The sequence below is a fragment of the Coloeus monedula genome (assembly GCF_965178545.1).
Source record: "Coloeus monedula genome assembly, chromosome: 3".
NCBI lineage: Eukaryota > Metazoa > Chordata > Aves > Passeriformes > Corvidae > Coloeus > Coloeus monedula.
The window spans coordinates 111,204,232-111,228,762 of NC_138783.1; the positions used below are offsets into that span (position 1 = coordinate 111,204,232).

Below are 24,531 nucleotides of genomic sequence, written 5' to 3' on the forward strand. Positions count from 1 at the left end.
TCCCGTGACTCTTACTGTGCCCTTGAAATGTGGCACTATTGAATTATAAGTGACTGTCTGTATTTGAAATATGACTTGGATTGTATTTGGAGTTGTGGGCATATTTCCAGGCAATGCTAATGGCACTGTATGCCACTGGAAGCTCTTTTGCTTCAGAACCATCTTGTCGAGGTGCCCTGGAGTATCTGGGAGCTACATACAGAACATCAGGATTTTTACTACATCAGTCTGCTACCACAGTCTAAGGATAGAGTAAAATTCAGATGACTCAGAGGACTTGATCACCTTCATCTGGTTTTCCTGCATTATGCTGTCAGCATTCTTCCTGTAGCTTAAGTTGATATTTCTATTCAGTGGCTTATTGGCACGGCACAAATTGCAGATCATCACACAGAGTAAAACTGACATGATGCCAGCATGGAGTTCTCTAGAATTCCCCCTGCTTGAAGGCAGTGCTGGTGCTTCTTTAAAGTGACTAATTTATGCCTTAGTTAGCCTGTAAATGATGCTTTTGTGTCGCTTACCTCATTTAACTAATTTCACAGGTAGCCACATTGTTCCTCAGCAGCAAATACTTAGACATATTTCCAGGTGTCACATGCCTCATAAAGATCTGCATAGTAGAACTGTGCATATAAAGCAGCATGACATAGAATAAAGAAGTCTTCTGAGACAACCAAGATCACGTGTTGTAAACAACAGAATCATAAAATTAGTGCCTGATGAAAGAGCAGTAGCCAATACCTTGTTTACATTTGAATAGGTCTTTTGATGCAGTGTCAAAGATAATTTCTTTGAAAACTTAATTCATTCTGGCTTGGATGGGGATATTGGGGATTTGGAATTGGCTGAAAGACCTCAAGCAAAGCTAATCATAAGTACTAATAAGGGACTGATGTAGCAACCAGCCTTATTTATTATCTTCATTAATGATCCAGAGGAGGCAGATATCTGGATAAGAATTGCTTTGGCATTTAAGCTGAAGCAAGTGCCAGACACTATGCACAGGCAGAGGGAAAGTATGAAAACAGCTCAAGAGATTAAAAAATTAGTTAAAATAAGGTTTATTCTTATTTTTTAGTGTAAGCACATGTATCTGGGAAGAAATATCTGTAATACTTACCCTGTATGCTGGGAAGAAACTGAGGTTCAAGTAAGCTGGACATGACAGGGCTTGAGTACATCAGAGTTCAACACTGACTTTAATATAAATTCTTATGTTCCTTTGCTTTTGTTCTCCAAGGGAATGAACAGCTAATATCAGTGAAAAGCCATAACCAGTTCTCATTATCACAACATGGCAACAAGGTCAATGAAATTTGGGCTCCCTACACGGCTGTACCATCCAACAGAGATACTATGTATTCACTCTCTGGGATTCCTCAGACCTTTCCATTGCCTGAAACTCTCCCAGGATGCTAAGATACCAAAAGTTTTGCAGTCAAAACTTTCCCGGGCTGGTGACTAAGGTTGGATTTGCTTGAATGGCCAAGGCACCTGATTTATGCCCTGGAAATCTTTTGGGCATCTTTTGATAGGTGTGCAGATCCTGAGAGTGCTGTGTTGTGGGTCACATCAGCCATGCCAAAATTCATAAGCCACCAGCTACATTACTCGCCATCTGTGGAGCTCTAGTACAGATTTATAGTGCTCTCTTTTCTCCATGGTGTTTATGCAACTCCTTCCAGTCTTCCCACAGGTAGTGGCAGTTTGCACTCCATCTCACCTGCCATAACTCACCTCTACATCCTCCAAACGAGGTTGTAAAGCTGCAGGTGGGGAGCACATCCCACCTAGCTCATCCCTCCCATTTTGCTGGAAGTGCTCTTCTCACAGAGCCCCAAGGGTCTGACCTGCTGCGGAGTAAAAGCAAATTTGGCGTCTTTTCCCAGTAGCAAGGGCAGAATGTGTTCACCTGTTGTCACCCTTACAGGTTTTAAGACCAAATGGGCTCTGAGCAAATTACAGTACAAGTGGGGGTCTTCCTTTTTATATGCAATAACCTTGAGATCTCATCACAGACCTGGTAATTCAAATGCACCTCCCTTCTTTTTCTGATACAGTGCAGTGGTTTAAGCTGATGCCTCTAAGCGGGGTGTGCTGATGGCTAGAGCAAGTGTCTCTTATTGTGCCTCTGATTGAAATTACTCCCATCTAATACTCAAAGCATTCTGCGCAGCAAGGCCTGGAGGGAAGTGCCCCAAACTGTGTCTTTGTCACCTGAAGTGACAGCATGGGAAGAAGCTGTTGCTGCATGGCAGAGGCACGGTAACTGCACAACAGGTTTAAGTAACAGTTTTCAAACTGTTTCACACACAGCACAGCAAGGACAGTTGGATGCTTCCACGTGATTGCAGTCAGGAGCACTAGTGTATAAACAAATGTTTCTCCTTCAAGATTTGTTTCCAGTGCTCCATCTGGTTTAATGTCTTGTACCAGTGCTAGATGACTCAGCTACACAAATGTCTGTGGAAAGTGAAATGTGTTGTCTGTAACATACCTAACTTGCTTTTTTAAGGACTGGTTTTATGCTCTGAAACACGAGGATTTATTTTTCTTCCGGAATTGATGGGCTAAGTTCTGGGAGTTGATTCTATGACTTGGCCTTGCAACATCTGTCAGTGTTATGACCCACCCCTGAAGGTGAGAGTAACCCAGGTTCTTGTTAGTAGATCCCTTGGACAGATTAGAGTGAAACAACACTGAATGATTGGTGTTTGTAAATGAATATACATTTATTATTAGGGTTTCTTTTGGAAGAGTTTGGTTGCAAAGGAGACCAGGTATGCGGCCATTTTGATTAATATTATCTATAGTAATATAGCAATATAAGAGCATAAAAATAACACTTAAGAAAATGTATGAGAGAAAAGAAAGAGTAGAAAGACATCACCACCAATGGATCCTGTGACGAGACTTGATTGTTGCAAAGTGATGGCAAAGTGGTGGTTGCAGTCGTGATCCATCAGCAGTGGGTAAAGCCCTCCCAATGGGTTAATATACACTCAGGCTCGGTGGGAACACCCAGGTACTTCCCCTGGCAGGGGGGAGCTTTCAGTCCTTTGGTGGGAAGCCTCAGAAGTGAGTCTGGGGGCAGTTCAGGGGTCTTTGATGGTTTATGACACCTTCTGAGACTGGAGAGCTGCCTCTCATGTCAATGTAGTTCAGTCATCCTGTGCCCCATCAGAAGGGCTGAACCACCCTCAGGACCTTTCCCTGGGGCAGCAGGGGGAGTTTTACAACTGAGGGAGGACAAGTGGCCCAATAAAAAGCACCATTCTGCCTTGCAGGATCTGGTTCAAGGCCTGGCTTGTAGCCCTCGGTGGGTGCTCACCTCCTCTGTCTTATGCAAGCAGGGAAGGGCCACCACAGGCCCAGAAACTCAACTCCCTGCCCCTCAAGGGGTGCAAGCCTGGCCTTAGCAAAGCACAGATGGGCAATCGTTTGAGTCATTAACCATTAACATTCCAGTCTCTCGAAGTCAGGACTAAATGTTCTTATATTGTAATATTGGAATAATTGAAAGGTGATAAATTATTTATTTACACAACATGGGTTCTGACAAATTCAAATTTAATTCAGTTGGAGTGGTGGAGCACTTCCAGCAGTTAAGCCAAAAATCTTTCTAAAAATTCTCAATTATAGAAAGGTTCATTTGGTTTGTTAAAATTGCACAGTGTAAGTGGACCCAGCTAAATTTTGCAGAAATAATTTCCCTAGCTTACTTGAGTCTTGGGGGAGCAGAGAGATATTTTGCCTTTAAACTTGACCTTTTCATAAGCTATCATTTTGTTCGTCCATTGCAAGATAAAATAATTTTTTGTTCTTTAACATGTTATCTCCTTTAACACATTATCTCCTGTCCAGAAAACAGATGTTAACTTCACTTAGAAGAATTTCATAATTACCTCTTAAGTACTTGTTTCTGCTTGACTTCTTGTTTTGTTTGTTTTGTTTATTTCGATAATGGGAGAACAGACCCAGAGAATTATTCGAAGAAAGAACAAAGCAATCTCAGCTCAAGTAGCTGTTAAATAATCATTTCAGTATTACTCTCATGCATCCTAACACTTTCTGTTTGCTCTCTGCAGTGCTGCAATACACTGAGCAGGGATTTCACTGACCTGTCTGCAGCTCTAGGCAAACTGTCACACATAGTTTAGGTCCTTCTCCTCTGTGAGTGTTGGGTTTGGTGGAGGTCAGGGACTCTTCTGATGTGCTGAGCTGTTACAACTGTACCCATATTATACAGCCACTATCAGGGCATTCTGTGCATCCCTAGGTAGCATGTTAGGATGGAAGCCCTTGCTTTTATTCATTTTAAATGTGGAAAAAAACCCCACAGCATTGAAGGCATTGTGGTTGGGAGCTGCTGATGCTGGCAGCAACTGCGTTCTCTTTCTGAACCTTACTTTGAAACGAATGAAGAAACGAGTAATTGATAATTTCTGCAAGTTTTAACAGTAACAAGCTATAAATGCTTTTATGGATAGTTTTCCAAATGCTACTTTCTGCAGCCTCTCCTCCTCCTCCTCCATCAATTTTTTTTTGTTCCAACACTTCTGCCACGAGGCTTTGAGGAGACATTTCTGTTTTCTTATTTAGTTTGGTAAGCCTGTGAATGACGCACATTCACTTGTACAGAGGGAGGAGGTCTGAACACTTACAAAACAAGCCTAAAGGCACTGGAAGAAGACTGGGAATTCTTGTATGAAAAAGATAAAAGGACTAGATGATGGTGACAGATAAGGAATGCAGTATTTTTAACGTAAAGAGGGAAAAAATATAAGGCTGCCTAATAATGTATAGAATGAAGTGTCTGTTTTCTGAATTCCAAATGTCCCTGGAATATTTTGTGAGTTGCAACCATGTCAACAATGCTCAGCAAAACACTGAGGAAGCCAAAAGGAGAAGAAAGGAATAAGTTATGACACGCAGCAACACACTTCATATGTAAAAGTAAATGGATGTACAATTCCTTACATTGTGATATTTGATTAGTCGAAAAGTGGTAAAATGTTTTTGACAGGTGTAGTCCAGGCCAAATCCTGTAGTCCTGAGAGAAAAAAAAAATTCCCCATGGAAAACAGACATGTAAATGTCTGACAGTCTCAGTTGCATCTGTGAACCTAGGATACCTAGGATAACAGTGTGAAAGGCAAGTGAATTCCTGTTAAACTGACTATCAAGCAAGATGAGATATAGTTTGATCCAATACAATTTGCTGGTGTGTGTATAAACTGCAATCTTTTATTTTAGTTTTTTAAACTTCTTAATTCTTCAAACAATATATTTGCAGTAGCAAAGAAGATTCACAGCAAGAGTGCAAAGCTCTGCCTCGACAGAAAATATAGACCATTATTTGGAATTCTGGCTTCAGGGGAGTGGTGCCTCATACCTCAACTGAAATTTTTAATCTGTTTCATTTAGATGCAGAAGACTGTGTTGCCTGGCTCATCACAGGGGACAGTCTTCTTGAGAATATTTGTTGACAGCTCTTTGAGAATCTGAGGGAGAACTACTGCTTATAAATGCAGCTTTATTCAATAGAGACATAAAGTATGCACAGCCTTGGAAAAAAGTGATTAAAAAACCCCAAGTATTTTTATTGTCTATAAGTCATGCACTCCACATTGGTTTAGAGCAATAAGTGAGGATGCATGTGCTAGTCAGTTCCCTCCAAACTGACTGAAATGAGAGTAGGATCAATTCTTGAAGAGCTGGATATTTGCTCAGCTGTATCTGTTAGGTTTCTCTAAGCAGCTTCTGCAAGCAAGGTCAGCATTTCACTTTGTCAAGTAATTAATGTTCCTGAAATCTCAGTCTTTGAGGGCTAACTTGGACAGAATTATTATCAGTCCCAACAAACTATGAGGCAGCCCTATGGTGTTACTAGCAAGACATAGAAACCCTAATAACTTGTAAAACTTTCAGCATTTCTTACATGATACTTGCCAGGAGTAACAGTCTCCCCAGTCAAGACCCATTCAGGTCAACGAGGACTTTGATATTAAAAGCCATACAAATGATCTAATAGGTGAAGTGACTTTGAGAAATTGAAAAATAAAGTGCTGCATGGGGCTGAAAAGGCTCTTTTTCATTACTGTGAGTGATTAAGATATGGTGTTACTTAAGATGAATTGAAGGATGAGCATCCTTAGAGATATTCTCAAGGAACTAGCAATCAATCTTCCTCTGTCCTCATCCTGTACTTTTAATTTATTGTATTACATAGTTGCTTTTAAGTGTAATCTCTTATTTTTATTTGGTTTTTTTGGAGATCTCACATGAACAACATCTAATCACTGTTGTTGAAGCAAATGAAGCTTTAATGTTATTTACAATTGGAGCATGAGAATGGCATGATAAGCTGGAAATAGAGGAAGGTGGTGTGATCATAGAGGTTCTGTGCAGTAGTTTGGTCAGAGAGATCCCTCAGCGAAGGGTACAGGACAAGAACATTTATTCATCCAAATAGGCTGTATACAAACCACTGACTGTTCTCTCCAGCCCAGTACCCACTAAATTTGGATATAGACTGTTCTCTTCAGACACAGCCAGCTAACATAGCCTATGGAGCCCAGGAACTCTTTCACCTCTCTCGCTCTCTCTACCCTCTTTCCCGAGGCCCATTAGGCCAACATCTCTGTTTTGTGCCACCTTTTGCCCTGTATTACCCAGCTGTTCCTTCCCAACCCAAACAAGGAACACCAGCCAACCAGCAAGGACATAACTGCTACCAGGAGTGGAGTTTTGTTAATTGTGAAGTGATATACAGTGCTGTTGTCCCTTTGTCTTCCTTAACCAAACACCAGTTTAAAGGAACTTCACAGGTATTACCAGTTTCCCAGAGAAAGCTAGACAAAGTTTCTCAGAGCTAAAATTTTGGAGGTGCACCAGAGATGTCCTCATTTCCTGTTACTCCTTGCCAACAGTGCTTTTGAGTAGCTGATTTGACTTCTCTCTTTAGTGACATCTTTAAAGTTAACTATGTCTTCATAAACTTGGCAGCTGTACAATTCACAATCTTAAGAAGTCCTAGCCATGAACATTTCTCTTTGCAAATTTGTACTCCTCAGAAGTAAATACATTACTTTTTATTAGATCACTGAGTGTTCTCCTTTACAGATGAAGTAAAAGAATGAGGAAACTGAAGTGTCCAGTTGTTTCTGGAGACCTTCAAGTCATCCTCACATATGGCTCATCAGCTTTCTTTGGTCTCTAGATACAGTTGTCATTTTCATTTGTAGAGCTCTGAGCCTAGGTCAGCTTTCCTTTGACCAATGTTAGCCTTTACTGACTGACTCGAGATCGAGTTCTGCCCATCTCATGCTGACCTGCAGATGTGAACTAGCACTAATAAATTCCTTTTCCCAAGAGCAGCCTGCCTAAGTTCCTAGTAGCAAATGGTCATGCCTAGTTGAACTAGACTTGCATCACTTTTTAATGCAGACTAAAGGCACAGGTTTATGCAGTGTTTGGGGAGGGTCTCTCGTTTGTGGTTACAAAGATTTTGTCTCTTGCCAGTTTCATGAATCCTGTTTTCTGCTGCTCTGGAGCTGGAAGAATGGATGGTACTTCTTATGCCTCTGCATAGATTGTGTTCGTGAACCAGTCCAAGCACCAGCACAGCGTTGCTTCCACAAGAAATGTCTGTGGAACAGATGAAGGCATGGAATCACTTCCAAAGAACCAGCAGACCCGCTGTTAGGGGGAAGTAAGCTGATCCAATATACACAGGCAGAGCAGATGTTCCTTGCCTTAGTAGTGTTATAAATGGGATGGGATCCTAGGGCAGCACAGCTACAGCATGCTGGGCTCCCTGTTGCCCCAAAATGAGTGCAAGGTGCCCAGCTTGGAAGGTGTTTGTCATCATAAAGCAGTCAGCACTGTCAGGGACACATATCTGGAGTGCAGAAGGATAAATCTCCCATCAGGAATTGATAACTCTGTGCTGTGTTTTTGGCGTGAGCTAATTACAGAACTCACTCACTGATTTACTTTCTGACTGAGACTAGAGAGTCAAAGGATTTCCCACTGTGATGAAGTTTATACATGAATAATCTTCTTCCTACCTGTGAGGAGAGAATGGGAAGGAAAGCAGTATCCATGCAGCAGTAATCTGCTTGTTTTCAGCTCTCATAAACTGCTCCAGTGTCTGATGAAGGAGTGGTTGATACACAGGAGCTCCAAACAAGGGTTTGGATTGCAGAAAGGTGATCTCTGATACTTCCATTTTAGCCAGTTCCCAGGGTCTGTGTCCTCATAATTGCTCAGCCATGCATTATGTGGCTAGTCAATAATAACAATGGAAAAGGAAAAAAAAGGATTTTACACGCCTCTTGAAAAACATTGGGGTAAAATTCTGTAATGTAAGAAAAAGCCTCTCCAAGCAGTGCTGGGTTTGTTTCTCACTTAATTTGCAAATCTTTTAAATGTTTTTAAACACGCTTTTCAATTCACACTCTTGAATTTGGGTGCAATTCTAGGGAGAGATGCTTGAAATTAAATTGTTGGCTCTCTGTGCTCTGTGGTAACTCTAACCCTCGACTAGGCAGCAGAGAACATGCAGCTGGGGTGCAGACAGCTGCTGTTCAAAAGCATCAACACAGGAGTGCATCCCAGGATACCTCATTTGTCCTGTGATCAGACTTGTCCTCCTGAGAAATGCCCTGCTGGCTTTGCTGCTGATCAGCCACCTTTGGTGTTGAGCTTTTGACGGGGTACCTGTCCTTCTGGGACCAGGGTAACAGAGCAGAGGAGGCTGCTGCTCTGCTAAGCTCTTTATTTCATAGTCTCACAGCTTTCTTGAAGGCAGAGTTTGAAGGGGGTTACATGATAAAGGCAAGCAGCAACAGCAGGCAAAACCAGCTTCTTCTATATGCTCTATATGCTCCATGTATTCTATATACTCTATACTCTAAATGCTCTGTACTCCAGACTCTATACTCTATATGCTCTATACTCTAGACTCTATATTTTTTCTTACAGAAGTGTGGATTATATTTGCTAATTGACCAATAAGATTAACACATGATTCTTGTTTTCCTTTTCTTAACCTATCCTGCTCTAATTCTAACAATTAGAATTAAGTCTTGCACCAGTGTTACATAGGTATTACACAGATTTGTGTGTACAGTTTCTATCAGTTCTTACTGTTTATGTGAACACTGTCTAAAAAATGTGAACAGTATAATTCTATCTATATTTTGTCTGAAGTAAAGAATTCTGTGAAAATTGTTCTTGCTGCAGCAAGAACTGTGTTTAAGGTCTCTACTACAGCTTATTAACATTTCAGGTACTTAGCATATATTTCTACTAAAAGTTAAAAAATCTATATTTCTGTTTCGCTTTCGTGTGGCTTCATGTATCTCAGCTTATCCAAAGGTTTTTAATTCAACCCCTGTGCTTTGGCTTCCCTCTGGGCCTGAGTCCAGAGGAGCTTTCACTCCAACACTTTGGCTGATCAGGACCTCAGCTATAAGGGCAGACTGATACCTCCTCAATCATGGTGATTATCTGAACTGCTCTGATCTGGGATCTGTTCCTTGACATCCTCTCTGCTTCATTTCTCTAGTAGCAGAGAGCACAGTGGTTGTGCTTCCATACTTTTTTCAAGTAATTACTGTGATGGAGACCTGTTTTTTCCTTCCCAAGACCTAGGTGAGCCACTGTATTACAACTGGATAGCTGCATCCAGCCACACCCTGGTGCAGCAGAGTAAGAGGTGTTGGGAGCCTGAGTGTAACTAGGAGAAACTCATGTTTTCCTCTCTCTTCATTGACCCAGGATAGGGGGAGCTTGGAGAAAGGTACGGCAGCAACGAAAGATAGTGAGGTCTTCTTGTGCTTCCTCCCCTTCCATACACACCCTCTCCCTTCCCGTTGTCTCTGCTGGGCATTGTGATTTGTCCTAAGAACACCTAGGGAGAAATGTCCTAAGAAAAGAATACCATGTACAAATTTCAGGAGGAACTATGTGGTTGCTTGCATAAGTACAGAATCCCATAAAAAAGGAGGCTGGAAAAGACCTCTGGGATCATTGAGTCTGACCTGTGACTGAACACCACCATGTCAACCAGACCATGGCACTACATGAGTCTTTCCTTAAGCATTTCCAGGGACAGTGACTCCCTGGGCAGTCCATTCCAATGTCTAATCATCCTTTCTGTGAAGAAATTCTTCCTAATATCCATCCTAAGTCTCCTCTCGTGCTGCGTCAGACGCTGTCCTCTTGTCCTGTCGCTGGTTGCCTGGAAGAATAGGCCAATCCCCACCTTGCTACAACCTCCCTGCAGGGAGTTGAATGTATTCCAGGGATGGGGGAGCTGTGATTATTGCCACTGACTGTGGTACACATCAGCCTGCAAAAGGCTGTAAAATGCTGCTGGAGATTGGGCCAACTGGGCACTCCTCCAATTCCTACCTGGTGTTCTTATCTTGGGACAAATCAAAATGCCCATCGGTGACAATCACAAGGGAGAGAAGCGTGTGTGGAGGATGCACATGAAGACTCGAATGTTGTCACCCATCACAAAAGTCCAATTGTTTTTTTCTTTGAAACTCTCCATTTTTAAGTGGAGACATAAGGAACTGAGATGCTCATTGCACTTGACCAACTGTGTAGGAGCACCAGCTGCTCTCAGCCAGCCACATGTCTACAGTGAGAGTTGTGCTCCATCCTTTTTGCAATACTTCATGTTCTCCTTCTGAAGGACAGGTTTAACAGCAGAATTTGGTGGGTTTAGTGCTCCACAGTCCTGGCGAGTAGCACCTGAGGAAGTTTTGTATTCTGTTAATTTAACAAAATATCAGCATTGTCTTATCTACCAGTAATCTGATTCATCAGGAATAAAGGCAGCTTTCAGTTTCTGACTGGAGTCATGATTAGTGACCCACAAAACAGGACAGGATTGGCTTCACTGTTTCCATGGTGCTGAGGCAAAGAGCAAGCCCCAACCCCCCCCAAATTTACATGTTAAAAACAAGCAATGCCATTGGGATCTGTAGGGAAGTCTGACTTACTCGAGATTGCAGTCAAGTACCATTTTCCAGTGAACTGACAGTCATATTTATAGCCTTTCTGAGTCTGAACACACTGCCATGTAGTTGTGTTAGTATGAGAAATTCAGGGAAGTACACTCTCAAGACAATACATGGTGCTGTTACAGCATCAAACAGACTGCATTAGGAACACTACTTCTGGAACTAATCTAATATATTGACCAAAGTTTTCAGGAGATTTATAAAACCATATGTTTTTTATCTTTAAAAGAAGGGTGACCTTGACAATGCTCATGAGGGAAGCAAACTCATGAGCTTCTGTGTCTGTCTGCTTGGAGCTGGGTTTCCCACTGTGCCACAGGAGAGGTACATCAATCAAAGTGGAATAACACTAAGGGGAGGCAGACCCCTGTTTTGTACCTGCTACTCTTCCATGGCTTCAGGTGTTACCATTGTCTGAAAGGCAAAAACCTGGCTGTGACATTGCATGGAAAGGTTCCTAAACAATGCCCATCCCTGTCTTTGGCAGAAAAAGATCAAGCTTAAGGAATGAGCTTAAATGTCGTGTGCGATAGTAAGTATCATGAAATTATCAAGTTGACTCCAGTGTCTGCTGTCCTGCTGAACACAAATATGTACGCCCTTTTTTGCAGCGTTTTGGATTATTATAACTAATTCACAAGCTCCCTCTGCTGGGCTACCAGCATAGGAGAGCAATGGCAAAGCTCCTGTTATTTGGAGACTGACCCATTTTCTTCAGCTTATTTTGACAGTTTGTACAGCATCAGAAAAAGTGTACAATCAAATTCATGTAAATGGCTTTTTAGAAGTGTGTCAGAGAAAGGTTTGATGTGTTAGGTGCATAATAAAATGGTTTTATGTGCATAGAAGGTTTTTTCCACAATAATGTAAATGTAGCTGTTACCTCCTGAAAGTGCTCATGCATCTCTCAAAAGATAATGATACTTGGCTTCAGTAATGCCTTCTGTTACAGGAAAGAGCTCTAAGGAAATAAATACGGATCTGTTAAAAGAATTAAAAGCTTACAGTCATCTAATACACTCCATGCAGTATGTAGTTTGATGTAGCAGTGGTTTTCAGAATGAGCCAAGGGGTTTGTACAAGAATTCAGAGGAATGAAAAAGTGCTGAAAATGTTACCCTAATCAGAAGAGCCTGTCCTGCTGCTTTCTGCCTAATCCTCAAGGTCAAGATTTCTGTCTACAATTTTCAAAACACAAGTGTGGGGCTTAGCACTGTCATAACCGGTAATTGTGCAATCTCTTTTAATAGGTTAAAAGGAGTTGTGAAATCATTGACTTCCAACTAAACAATCTCAGGGCGAGAGATTGCTAACAAAAAACCAGAATGATTGCTGTAGACACAGCACTTCCTGCCTGGCTTTTAACAGGGATTTACTGAATAAAGGACCTGCCTTAAATAATTCACAAAATTGCGCAGTGCCTTTATGGGAAAAGGCATGTTGTCTGCAGTGGCACCAGAGAAAAATTGAGAGACTTTATGAACAATCACAGTGGCTTTTTTACTGCAAGTCAGGCTCCTAGACATGGACAGTGGTAGAAACAGAAGGTATTGTAGTGCTACTGATGTGTTGTGCATAAAGTAACAGGTATATGAGAATGTAGCTGTCACCAGTGGGAGTGGAGCAGTTATTTGGCAGCACTCAGCATCACTGAATAAATAAATAAATAAAACAGAAACTAAAGAACTCCAGTGACCAATTGATGCAGAAATTGCAGGGGGTATGTGGAATGCATGTATTCCAAACTTCAATCTAGTGAGGAGACCAAAATGAACATTTCTAACATCAACTGAGGCAAACTCACCTAAAGTGGGCAGGCCACCTAGACTTAACGTGGAAAAGGAACATGTGTGTGATAAATAGCTGAAAGCTTAGGAGGGGCTTTTTACATGGGCAGGTAGTGATAGGACAAGGGGGAATGGCTTTAAACTGAAAGCAGGCCAGTTTGGTCTAGATACTAGGAAGAAAGTCCTTGATGTGAGTTGTGGGGAAGTTGTTCAAAGCCAGGTTGGATGGGGTTTGGAGAAACCTGGTCTAGTAGAAGGTGTCCCTACCCGTGCTGGGGCACTTGGAACTAAACCGTCTTTAAGGTGCCTTCCAACCCAAGCCATTCTGTAATTCTATGGTAGAACAGGTTGTGATGTCTTGAAAAATACAAAAAGGAATTAGCTGAAATTTTAAAGCACTAGCAATGTATCTGTTGGTGTCATTAGTCTTCCATTCAAGTACTGACATGCTTAGAGAGTAATTTTACATATGCTCCTATTAAATGACATTCAAGAATTTTCTCAAAATATGTATCTTATCTCAGGAATGAAATTCTTGTCTAGGTAGCATATTCTCATATTGGCTTTATTTGCATCAAAGCATCTGACAGCTCCAGAGGATGTTATATCAATATACAGTGTATCCTTTCAAAGCCTTGAGTATGATCAGTCTGTTTCTTTTCTGTCCCTGATTAAACATTGCTTCAGTAATTCCCAGGGGCAAGGAGTCATTGTGACTACACTGAACTGAAAATGAAGTTTGTAAGACCACAGTTGTGCTGTCTGTGGCTATGATTAGTGTATTTTATGATTTTTGTTTTGGTCATAAGATTTAGCTGTTTTATTAAAGTGTGCTGTGAGGGAGCATACAGAGACAACCCACAGAATTTTTTTTTTTTTGTAAGGTGACAGAAATCTAAGGGGATTTTAACACAAAATTGGTTGAAATAAAATATGTCAGACCAATGGAGATCTTAAATGGGATTGCTGATTATTCAGCCTTTGGCAGGCCCCTAATAGTGATGGTAAGTGAGAGTTTCTGTTCCAGCCACCCATTTCCCAGAATAAGGAGCAAATGCAAATCCTTCATATTTGAGTGTTCTGGGAAACAGGCAGCAGCCCTAGAATTAATGTGGATTGAGGGACTTAGGAAGAGGTATTTGTAGTCAACATAAAGATTTTTTTATTTAGCTGTTAGTTAGGACACATCTACCTGGTGTAAGCCCAGAGGTGAGTCTGAGCAGCCAGAAATAAGGCTGTTTTCAAGATACACAGGTCATTTTCTTTCCCATTTTCTTTGGTCATGTGGAAGTGGATCAGGTGGGTTGATTTCTGCCATCCATTCATGATTTTAAATACCATTTTTCGTCTGTCTTTGCACATGGGCTGCTTTTGCATTCTGAAAAAGAGGTGATATTCATTAGCATATTTCATTATGCCAGCCAAAAGGGTATATACTATGTATAGATGTAAGTATTCACAGTGCTTAAGTGTTTTGACTTTTTACACTTACTTTATATTAAAAAACAGTGAACAGTGCATTCCTCTCTAGCTAATACTTCTTTATGCAGTACTCTGAAAGGCTGGATTTGGATAGAAGTTTATATCCATTTAAAATACACATTCAGCATTCTAAAATAGTCATTAGTTCAATTTAAAACTTAAATGTGCCAAACATAAAAATAAGCTTAGCAAAACAGGCTTTGTATTGAAAGCTAGTTGATAATATTAAGTGAAGGAATCATTACATACAGAAAGTGAACTGATTAAGATTTTTCTAATCCACATGCCTTTGCCTTTCAGAATTACAATTAGTAAACCTTATCTTTCACATTTATTTTTAAAAGGTGACCTTATTAATGCTTTTACAAGGTATGGAATTTGGAAGAGTAGGTGCCAAATTTCAAGACAGTCAAGTGAGAGTTCTGGAGAGAATTCAGTGTTTCTCACCATGTCTTTGCTCTCCCATTTCCTTTGGATTCAAACTATCTCTTTAAATTCTGTCAAGGTAAAACAATTAATTTAAACATTACTGGAAATGAGTGAGATTTCCAGATGTTAATGGTTTATTTAATTCTACTGCAGTAACATTAAAGAACACTAATCAAAATCAGAAGTAGATTGTTCTCCAGGTTGTACAAATATCAGAGTCATTTGGAGCAAGGTTGTAATAAAATCCCTTGTTAACAGGGAGCAAGGAGAGACACACAAACAAGATATTTCAGCCATTAATTTTCAGTCAAGTTTTAAGTGAAATTATTTATCTGCAGCATCTTGTACAGTCCAAATGAGAGAATATAGTTCATAACAGATGTTGTCTCCATATTAAAGCTATCAGTATTTTTTAAACTTGAAGAACTAATTGTAAATCCTATATAATTAAAATTATAGCAAACCCAAATGTGTTCAGAATCATTTCAAAGACATTCTAATATTCCAGTTAATTTTAGGATTGCCATTTGTCTTGTCAAGAGTATTTGTACAGCCTTTTCCTTTTTTCTTTTTCTGTGTCATTTTACTTTCTTTCTTTCTCAGTTCTGTTTTCACAAGTTGAAATATATTTCTTCAAAGTACTGCTGCCATATGAGCTTTCCCCTAAAGCCAAAACACTACTTCAGTTAAATTACATTATTGGCCTAGGTATTGGTCAGTAATGTCCAGGTGTGGCTGACACAGGAGATTGCTGATGATTGCAGTGAATTGCATGTAATTAGAGTTGTAGTTAAAACATCTAAAACTGATTTCTCACTGAATCCTTTAGGTCATTAGTGTGGAAAAGTTCATGTCTCATGAAATACAGGATTTGTCAGTCTTACTTTGACACCTCTAAGAGTAAGGCACTAGTCATTTTTTGGACTGCATTAAAGGCAGCATTGGCCTGTTTGTGATGCTGAAGTCCCACAAGAATAGGTAGCCTATCTTCATAGAAGCCTGTCTTGCACTTCATTTTTCTAAGCGTTTTCTGTACTAAGAAAGGCCCATTCTTTTACTAAGAGGTTTCTGAGCCCTCATATATAGTAGTGATTTTCAGTAAAATTTAGTACCCTCTTCCTTGCTTCCTTTTTTTTTTTAATCTTATCTGTAGAAAAATCTGTCTAGGTTGGTGTGTCCCAGTAAAGCCTGTAGCATTTACTTCTTTAATCTTTCCCTTTGTCTTCTCCTAATGCTTCTTCCCCCAGTCTGGAGGCTGCTGTTCTGCCTCTTGCCTGCTGCTTGTTGTCAGCTTCCATCAGACTGAAGGATCTCTGGGAAGAAAAGACTCTTAGAGGGCCTCTTTTCACCTCATCTGTGCAGCTAAAGGTTTGACATTGACTTCCTGAGACAGGATGAAACTCTGGTTTTGAGAAACATTATGTAAATCAACTGTGTTATGTAAGGAGCTCTTAATAATGATGTACATTACAGCATATTTATTAGATTAAAGGCAGTACTTCATCCTGTGCACTGGCAAAAAAGCAGAGTCCTGAAAAATGTCTTAAAGAATGAAATCATTGTAACAGACTTGATGTTTGTTTGATGTTTCTGTTTAGGTGCTGACCGCAGCACAAATTAAATCCATTTGCCTGGCCATACTAGAATCAGGAAAACAGTATGCAGTGAAGAAGAGAAAACCGGTCCCACTCATGTATTCCTACTATGGAACGGAGTATCTTGGTGAGTAAAACACACCAACACCTCTGAGAGTGGTGCTGTGTGGAGATGCTGAGCTAGTAGGCACTTCAGAAATAAAAAACATAGAATCTACAGTGTGGGATTTCTCCTGAGCCAGTTGGGACCATCCAACCTCCTAAAACTGTGAAGTGGGACTGAGGAGCTGGAGGGAAGGGCTGATGCTGCTGAGCTCATTCCCTCTTCTTTCTGCCCTGGTAAATCTGCCTTGCCAGCAGAGGCTGTGAGAGGTGTGGTGTCCGTGCCTGTATGGAGCAGGTTACTCAGGGCACTGTCAGGGATTTTCTCTCTAAGCTGCTGTTGCCATGCTGGGACTGACAGAGCGGTTTTGGCCGTAGCAGTGCGACTCAGGCACAAGGTCATCTGCTCCCCTTGTGGGCAGCTTAGCTGGAGCTCATCTGAAGCAGTGGTGAAAGGCCACTGAGCAGCTCCCTTATGGGTTTCTCAAAGCACAGTATCACTGCAGCAAGTGTGAGCTTGGTTCACAATTCCTTGGCAGGGGAGCAGAGAGAGTGGTCACTGAGCAGTGTGTTCCACAGACTCTGGCAGGTACAGACAGTTCTTGCACGGAAGTTTAGGTGTTAGCTCACTGATACTGTCGGTCAGTAACTGGGAAATACCCATTTATGGCCCAGTTTCAATTTGCATTCAACAAAGGCTTCAAGATAATGGCCCAGATTCAGCAGTCAGTCAAGAAGAGTAACACCTTGAGACAGAATGCAGTTCAGGTTTGGTTTAACTTCACACAGTGAGATTCAGTCATATCAGAGTGAGAGCAGAAAGAATTCATACATACTTTTGCAAAGTTAGAGGAACTAGAAATGACAGAAGTAGTAAAATATGGTGTTATGCGCCTAGAAATATTTTATTCCAAGCACTACTCTAATATGCATAAAGAAGATGAAGGAGCTCTGCATTTGACAAGGAAATCTCTCCCAAGGGAAAGTTGCAATGAGGTGGAGACAGGACCTAAGCCCACCCTCTAATTCAATTGTTTCTACTCTTTACAGGTGCAGCACATGGGCTGTCCTCAATCCTGCAGATGTTGCTCTCCTATTATGAATACCTGCAGCCAGCAGACCAGGAGCTCGTGTGGCAGAGCGTGGACTTCCTGATGGACCAAGAACAGAACAGCAACTGGCCCCCTGAGCTGGGGGAGACCATTGAGCGGGAGAACGAGCTGGTACACTGGTGCCATGGAGCTCCAGGTTCTTTTCCCACTGATACTATGAATAGCCAGATGTCGATCACATTGCTTTTCCACATTAGGTGATTCCATGTAGAAGATAATCTCAGGTTAAATTCAGCCAAAGTGACAAAATCCCAAGGGACATAAAGAAGTTAAACATAGAGATGTGCAAATGCAGTAATTGCTATTGTTCTTCCCCAGTAAAACCTGTATCCCGTCACTATTCTTGGGTAATAAGACAGATGTAGCTTTCAAGAACACTTCAGCTACTTCAGTGTTTGTTAAATTCAGACCACAAGTGAGCTAAACATTTTCCTTAGGCACTTGAGTTGGTTATTTGTTATGTGCATTCTCATAAGGTTACCATGAACTGAGCTGTGAGGTGCTCTGGTGAAGATTATGATTAATTTATTTAAATCACCTCTAAAAACAAGCCAAATAGCTGCTTTTTGCTTTTTTTTTTTTTTTTTTTTTTGTAAACAGAAGTTAGTATGCATAACTGCATATAACTAGAATAAAACTGTGTGGACCTCATTGGGGAAAAAAAAAGGGAGTTTCTTTTTCTCATGTAGTAAAAAATGGCATCTGTTGGCAGTGTAAGAAATTATCTTGCCCATCCTTGTGTTTCTGTCAGTTTAAGCTGGTGTGATGAATGGGGATTTGAAACCAATAGAAGACACTGCTAAGAATTTACTGTTTAAAGTCAAAAACATGACTGTGTTTTAAAATGATAAAAGTCTGGGAATGTTAGAGTAAACCCTGAAATTCAATAATGCCTTGAAAAGATTGAGAGTGGTGGTGTTGCAGGGGTGGATAAGTACATCTTGCTGTGCGTCTTTAGCATAGCAGATACTCCCCCCTCCACACGGAGCATTTAGAGGCAATGTTGACTTGTGTAGAGCACAAGACTGAAGATTTTTAGTGCGTTAATCTTTATTTTCTTACATGTTCTGTGAAACCCTTGGTGTACCTATTACAAAAGTCAATCTTGCTGCTCTTTTCCTAGGCATTGCATATCTTTTTGCCAAAGCTTACCTGGTTTCCAAGAAGCCTCAATATCTGGACACTTGTATCCGCTGTGGAGAGCTTACCTGGCAGAAGGGCCTGCTGAAGAAGGGCCCTGGAATATGCCACGGGGTGGCTGGTAGTGCTTATGTGTTCCTGTTGCTGTATAGGCTCACTGGGAACTCAAAATACATATACAGGGCACAAAGGTTAGCATTCCTGTCTTCTGGATTTAGGGTAATACCAGAAAGTTTCAGGAACATTTATAAAGTAGCGTCTGATCACCAGCCTTGGATGTAACCCAAGTGTTTAAGCTTCAGGGTCAATTCTAGCCAGGTTCTGGGGTGGGTGCACTCTGTGGGAGCTCTGCAGTCTGGTTCCAGGCTGCCTATGGTGGGAGAACATTGGGTTCTCCCAGGCCCCCTCCCTGCCCAAGAGCCTGCGTTCCTTCAGAGGGAACTGGGCTGGATGTGGAGAAATGATGTTCATCCAGGGCTCATCATGATGTGATGACAGAACTCAGACAAGTTGTGTACCTCGGTCCAGGAGCAGAGTAAAACATGATTTGTTAGGTTTTTTTCAGAGCATTTTTTAACAGTATTCCATATTACTAGAAGTGGAAAGTAAGTGTAGGATGTGGTGTGCAGTTATTTTATATATTTTTTAATTTATCATTCCCACCTTTAGCTTAGCTAGTGGGGTTAATTCTATTTTGTCTGGATGCAAGCACATGTGGTCCAGTGAAAATTCTGTCATGGTGCTGCAATTATCTTTAACTATGTATCTCTAGTTTACTGTGCCTGTTTAAAAACATAGTATTCAATGTTACTGTTTTCCTTACAGCACAGAATAACAAGAGGAAGTGGTATAGCAATTAGGATGACTGATTTTCAGCCATTTGCTTATTTTTTAATTTGTGTAGCTATTTCAGCACTACAGAATTTGTTGTCTTGATGTGAAACATTGCTTGCATCCTAAAACTTATCAAAAAGTATTTGTTTAATGATATGTTTTAGAGAAGTCAGAAAAAGTTTACAGCTCTTAAACAAGCATAATGCATGCACAGATTGCAAAGGTTTGTCTCTTCTGGATCTAATGGACCTCAGTTTCTTGTGGAAATTGGATAGTGTAAAATTTGCAGAAAAGGTTAAATACTGATCATTCTGGTTTTTTTAATTACTGAATGTTATTAAAATGATGCTTCCAAACAACAAGTAGACCGAGAGGGACATCAAGTAATAACAAACTCTTTTTTCTCTCTCTTAGGTTTGCAGAGTTCTTATTTACAGAAGAATTTAAGTCTGGTTCCCGGGCACTAGAAAGTGTATATAGTCTCTATGAAGGTTTCTCAGGAACTGTGTGTTTCCTGACTGACTTGCTGCAACCCAACCAAGCCGAGTTTCCTCTCTTCAGTGTCTTTGTGTAAAGACTGATGTTCTTCAGAGCCACATCCTGGTGGTGATGGGAGAGGGCACCTGCAGTTTCACTTACTTGTCCAGACAGGATATTTACAAAACGAGCCGGGGTACCACTAATGCTAGCCTTAATGTAGCTGGGAGTCAGATCAAAAAGAAAATACACTGGGGCTTGGGGGGTGGGAAAGTGTGTGGTCAAAATAAATGGGTCAGTGGGGAAAAAACCCATGGGGAACTAACTGAATCATAGATATTTATCTAATTATTCAAGTGAGAGAGAAGGGGGCATTATCAAACTTTAATTTGGTGAAAAAAAGGCAAGCTAGAATTGCAGGATCATGCAAAGAAACAGTGATGCACCCAGTAGGTTTAAAAAGAGTCGTGCAAAAACCATTTGTGGATCAATGCACTTATTGGGGAGGGTGTTGTAGACATGTCACTGCACTCCACAAAGGCAAAATCTGGGATTTTTTTTTACCTAAACCACATCTGCTAGTTTTAGTAACATGTATTAGGAATACCTGTATCTTGGAGCTCTTTGGTCTTTATATGATACATATAATGGCAGTTCTGTAGATAGCTATGTGTTCAGGCTGCAGTTTCACAGTTCATCTCAGCAAGTGGGGTCTCACGTGTGTAAATTAGCACTGAATTGGACCCTTCCTTTTAGAGCTCAGTCTGTGGCAAGGAGCTGGTCTCCTTTCTGATCTACTGAAACTGTGTCATGTCTTGTTAGTATTTTCCCAGTCACAGGGAAGATGGGTGGAGCCATGGAGAAGACTTGGATTGAAAAGTTCCGTAGCAAAGATACAGCAGGCAGATGCTTTCCTCATGGTACAGCATTGCTAGATAAGTATTGTTCAGTGATACAAAAGCTTCCTTTAAAACTTAATTACTTATAGCAGCATTTCTGAACAGTACCCTAAGTATTTCAGACAATGGAAAACCTATTTTCCTTGAGAAATTTTTCACTAAAAACCCTGCGAAGTGAATACAATCCTGGGATGGCATACTGATCCTCAGAAAAAAACTGGTAACAAAACTCAAAATTGCTTCTTTTCCTAGTTAACAAAACCATGTATATGCCCAAATGATTTTTAGCTAGAAAATAATTTAGATAGAAATAAATGGGTTGCTCCACAGTAGTAGCACTAGCACTTAAAGTTGCAATTATATTCTGTTTTCTATGTATTATAGATATGATGACGTGGTACTTGAAAGCTAAAGAAAACACTAACATAGATTTGTACTAAAAAGTAGAAAATTAATATCTGTATTTAAAATATATTTACTATTTATGTCTTTATTTTTATTTATATGGGAATAATATCTGTAAAGACAAATCAGGAAGACCAATATGTCGCAAATTGAAGTTAGAGAGAAAAAGCTGCTGTACATGTACTGCCAAACAAAGCAGTGTCTCTTCCTGCATTCTCAGCTGGAGGAGATTACAATTTCTCTATTTTTAATGCCTAATGGATTAAAGTTCCCATTTCATTTCAGTGGGCTTTGATCAGGCTATAAGCTGGAGCCGGGTCTTGCAATCCTTCCACATTTTAATATAATAATCGCATTCCTGGTTTTGCCACTGTTATTTTAATGAGATAGCTTGCATTATTATGAGCTGCAGATAAGGATTTCTGTTACTTTGTCTTGCACTGTGCAGCTTTAATTAATTACTTAATCATAGAAATAACCATATTTCATTGGTGAATAAAGCAGTGCAGTTCTGTATCAGTTTGACAAGAATTTAGGTATCTTCTAACGAATGGAAATGTTAAAATTCAATATACATTTATGTGTTTATTAAAACACGTAAGTTAAAAGGTTAGATGGTCTTTTAAGAAAGCCACTAATGTCACTAACTTGGTTACTCTGAGCAGTGAGATGTGTGCACACAGAAGGGTGAATTCCATAGGGAGGGTGTACACATGAGGCTGAATCAAAAAATCAGTGGAGATGTGAGTGTGCTCTGCCCAGCCCTGTGGAAATGCTCCTGTTAGAGCAGAGCAAAGTCAATTGTCAGTAGTGAAGATCCCAAACCCATTAGGATCTTTTATCTAGTTGGTTCCTGCAATGCATTTGGCTCATATATTTCATAACTGGAACCTTCTTAAACAAAAGTTTAAGGAAGGTAAAACTTGGCCTATACATTTCTTCCCTGTGGTCAATCACTTTTCAGTCTCAGTTTTTATTGTAGGGTGATGTCACTCAGCTCAAACATGTAAGTAGTAATATTTGTGCCACTGCATTTAAATAGCTCCTGTAATTGTGTTCTGTCTTACTGGAAGACAAAGAAATAGGTTCTGCTGTGATACAGACTCACACTTCAGCAATCCTTCATTTATTGCTAACCCTTATATTTAGAGATGCAAACATAAACAAAAGCTGTCTTATGTTTTGAAAGCTACACCCTAAAAGGAAGCCCAAACAACTCCGAACTTAAGCCTTAGCAGAATCTACACATCACAGTAGTAATCGTGATGTTTTGATTTTGTCCCCAGTGCCTATTCTTTAGTTATCAGTGGGCCACAACTGTTAATGTTTCCATTTAGTTATTTTTTGGGAGTGTCTTGAAAATGAAAACCATTGCCAAAATCTTAATAAATCCAAAGCATTATAAATCAGTAACTTAGATTCAGACCAAGTTATGAGTGCTGATACTATAAGATATACCACATGTATATTAAAACTTACCATAATAGCAGTAGATAAAATCATTCTGTTTTATTATACTTAACTTCCAGTGGCCAAGTTTGCATTTATTTTTAAATGTGATTCTTCATAAGTGCTAGGAAATAAACATTAAGAGCTCAGTGTCAGTTTTCTAGTGGTTTTTCGTGTGTGTCTCTGTAGAATTTCTTCCAATTCACATTTAGAGGAGACTCTGATCTGCTCTGTGTTGTGATCAACAGTACGTGCAAAACAGATCTTCTGTCCCCATTCTCTGTGTATGAAGCCATATGTTTTGGCTTCCTGAGAGAAAGAAAACAGTTATTTGAATAAGAGTTAGTCCATTCAACAATGAGAAAACCCATGGAACCACCCAGTTTTTGAAATCTAGATCCCAAACATCTCTGCAGGTTATGTGAGTTCGGTGCTGACTCTGGCAAGGGCAGCACACAAACATCCAGTCTCATGGGATACATCTGGTAAAAATCCTGGAACATAATTGTTCCTCTTTTATCAGACATGGCAGTTTGAGCTCACTCTTAGAGATTTGTGGCTTTTCTTACCTGACCTGGATGGGTAAGGTGGCTACTAGATGTGCTGCAGTCACAGCTCCTAAACACAGTGCAAATACACCCCAGAGCTCTGCAGAAAATGCCACTCATTAAATGAGCATGGTTTTTTCATCTTTTCCCTCTTTATTGTCTGTCTCATTTTTTTCTCTGTACTGTATATGCTGTTACAAATGTGCTGTTGCAACCTTTGTTTGTTTTTAAGACACTGACAGGAAAGCAACCTGAGTAGGGCTGTCAGCACTTTGCAGTGTAACAGAAAGTAAGGTCCTCTGTGTACCCTTCTTCCTGCTTTGAGAAATCGATTGTGCAACCTTTGCTAGACATTCTCTGTGGGATGCTGTCTCCTCCTGCTCCCAGACTGGACCCTTATGGACTGAAAAATGTATTCCTGTACAGATTCTGCCATGGTGCTGTGACAAAAGTGTGTTATGGGAAACTCAAGAAGCCTCTTTCAAAATGTAAAACACAGTAACTATGTCATGTTTGCACATTAGTTTATTGGTTGTGTTTAGTTTCTAAAGTGTAGGCAATAGGAATTTAAGTGATATAATAGTATTTCTGATTATGCTGTTAAAGCAAAGAGGATGCATTGTGTGGGTATTGGTGCTTATTTGTGATGTACCTGTGTTTGTGTGGTGCTGTTTGTGAGTAAAGCTGTAGATTACACATCAGTTTAAGGAGCTACACACTGTTCATGACTTCTAGCCTGCCATCCATAGATTACTGTGAGGGAATAATTTTGAGGGAAACTAGATCTGTAGTATCCAGATTTATTGGTTTCAGGATTCATAGAACCAGATGCAGTAAGTTTTATTAATAGTACAGTTCTAACAAATACATCTTTATTTCTACCTGCTACTCACAACTTCTCATCATCATAACGTGTTTATTTTGTGCCACTGCTTTCAATATCTGCTTTGTTTGCATCATTGTTGCCTTCAGTTTCCCTTCCTTTGTTTCCCACCCTATGAATAACGTGAGGAGGCTGAAGAAGCAGCCCAGGTCTTTTGTTCTTGAAAATAAGATTGATTCATTTTGCTTAAGCAGGGTGTTGTATTAACTTGCATTACATTGTTTAATGCTCCCAGATGGTCTCTTCTCACTGGCTGTGCCATTTCCCACCTGCTAAGGAAAAATCAGTATCATGTGTTACAACTGTCACTGGAGTTTTACATCATTAAATAAAACAGAGACTTT

General features: G+C 40.3%; 1 protein-coding gene across 1 annotated transcript in view; it reads left to right on the forward strand.

Annotated features, from left to right (window-relative positions):
• The window catches only part of LANCL3 (LanC like family member 3), a gene marked incomplete at both ends in the record, with an annotated part of 38,963 nt that extends 18,863 nt beyond the window's left edge, over positions 1 to 20,100 (forward strand). The window contains 4 exons of the mRNA XM_082277650.1: positions 16,342 to 16,465; positions 17,491 to 17,688; positions 18,676 to 18,883; positions 19,941 to 20,100. Of these exons, the coding sequence (XP_082133776.1) occupies positions 16,342 to 16,465; positions 17,491 to 17,688; positions 18,676 to 18,883; positions 19,941 to 20,100 (690 nt within the window). The remainder of the gene's footprint in view (positions 1 to 16,341; positions 16,466 to 17,490; positions 17,689 to 18,675; positions 18,884 to 19,940) is intronic.
• Between the last annotated feature and the right edge of the window lie 4,431 nt (positions 20,101 to 24,531).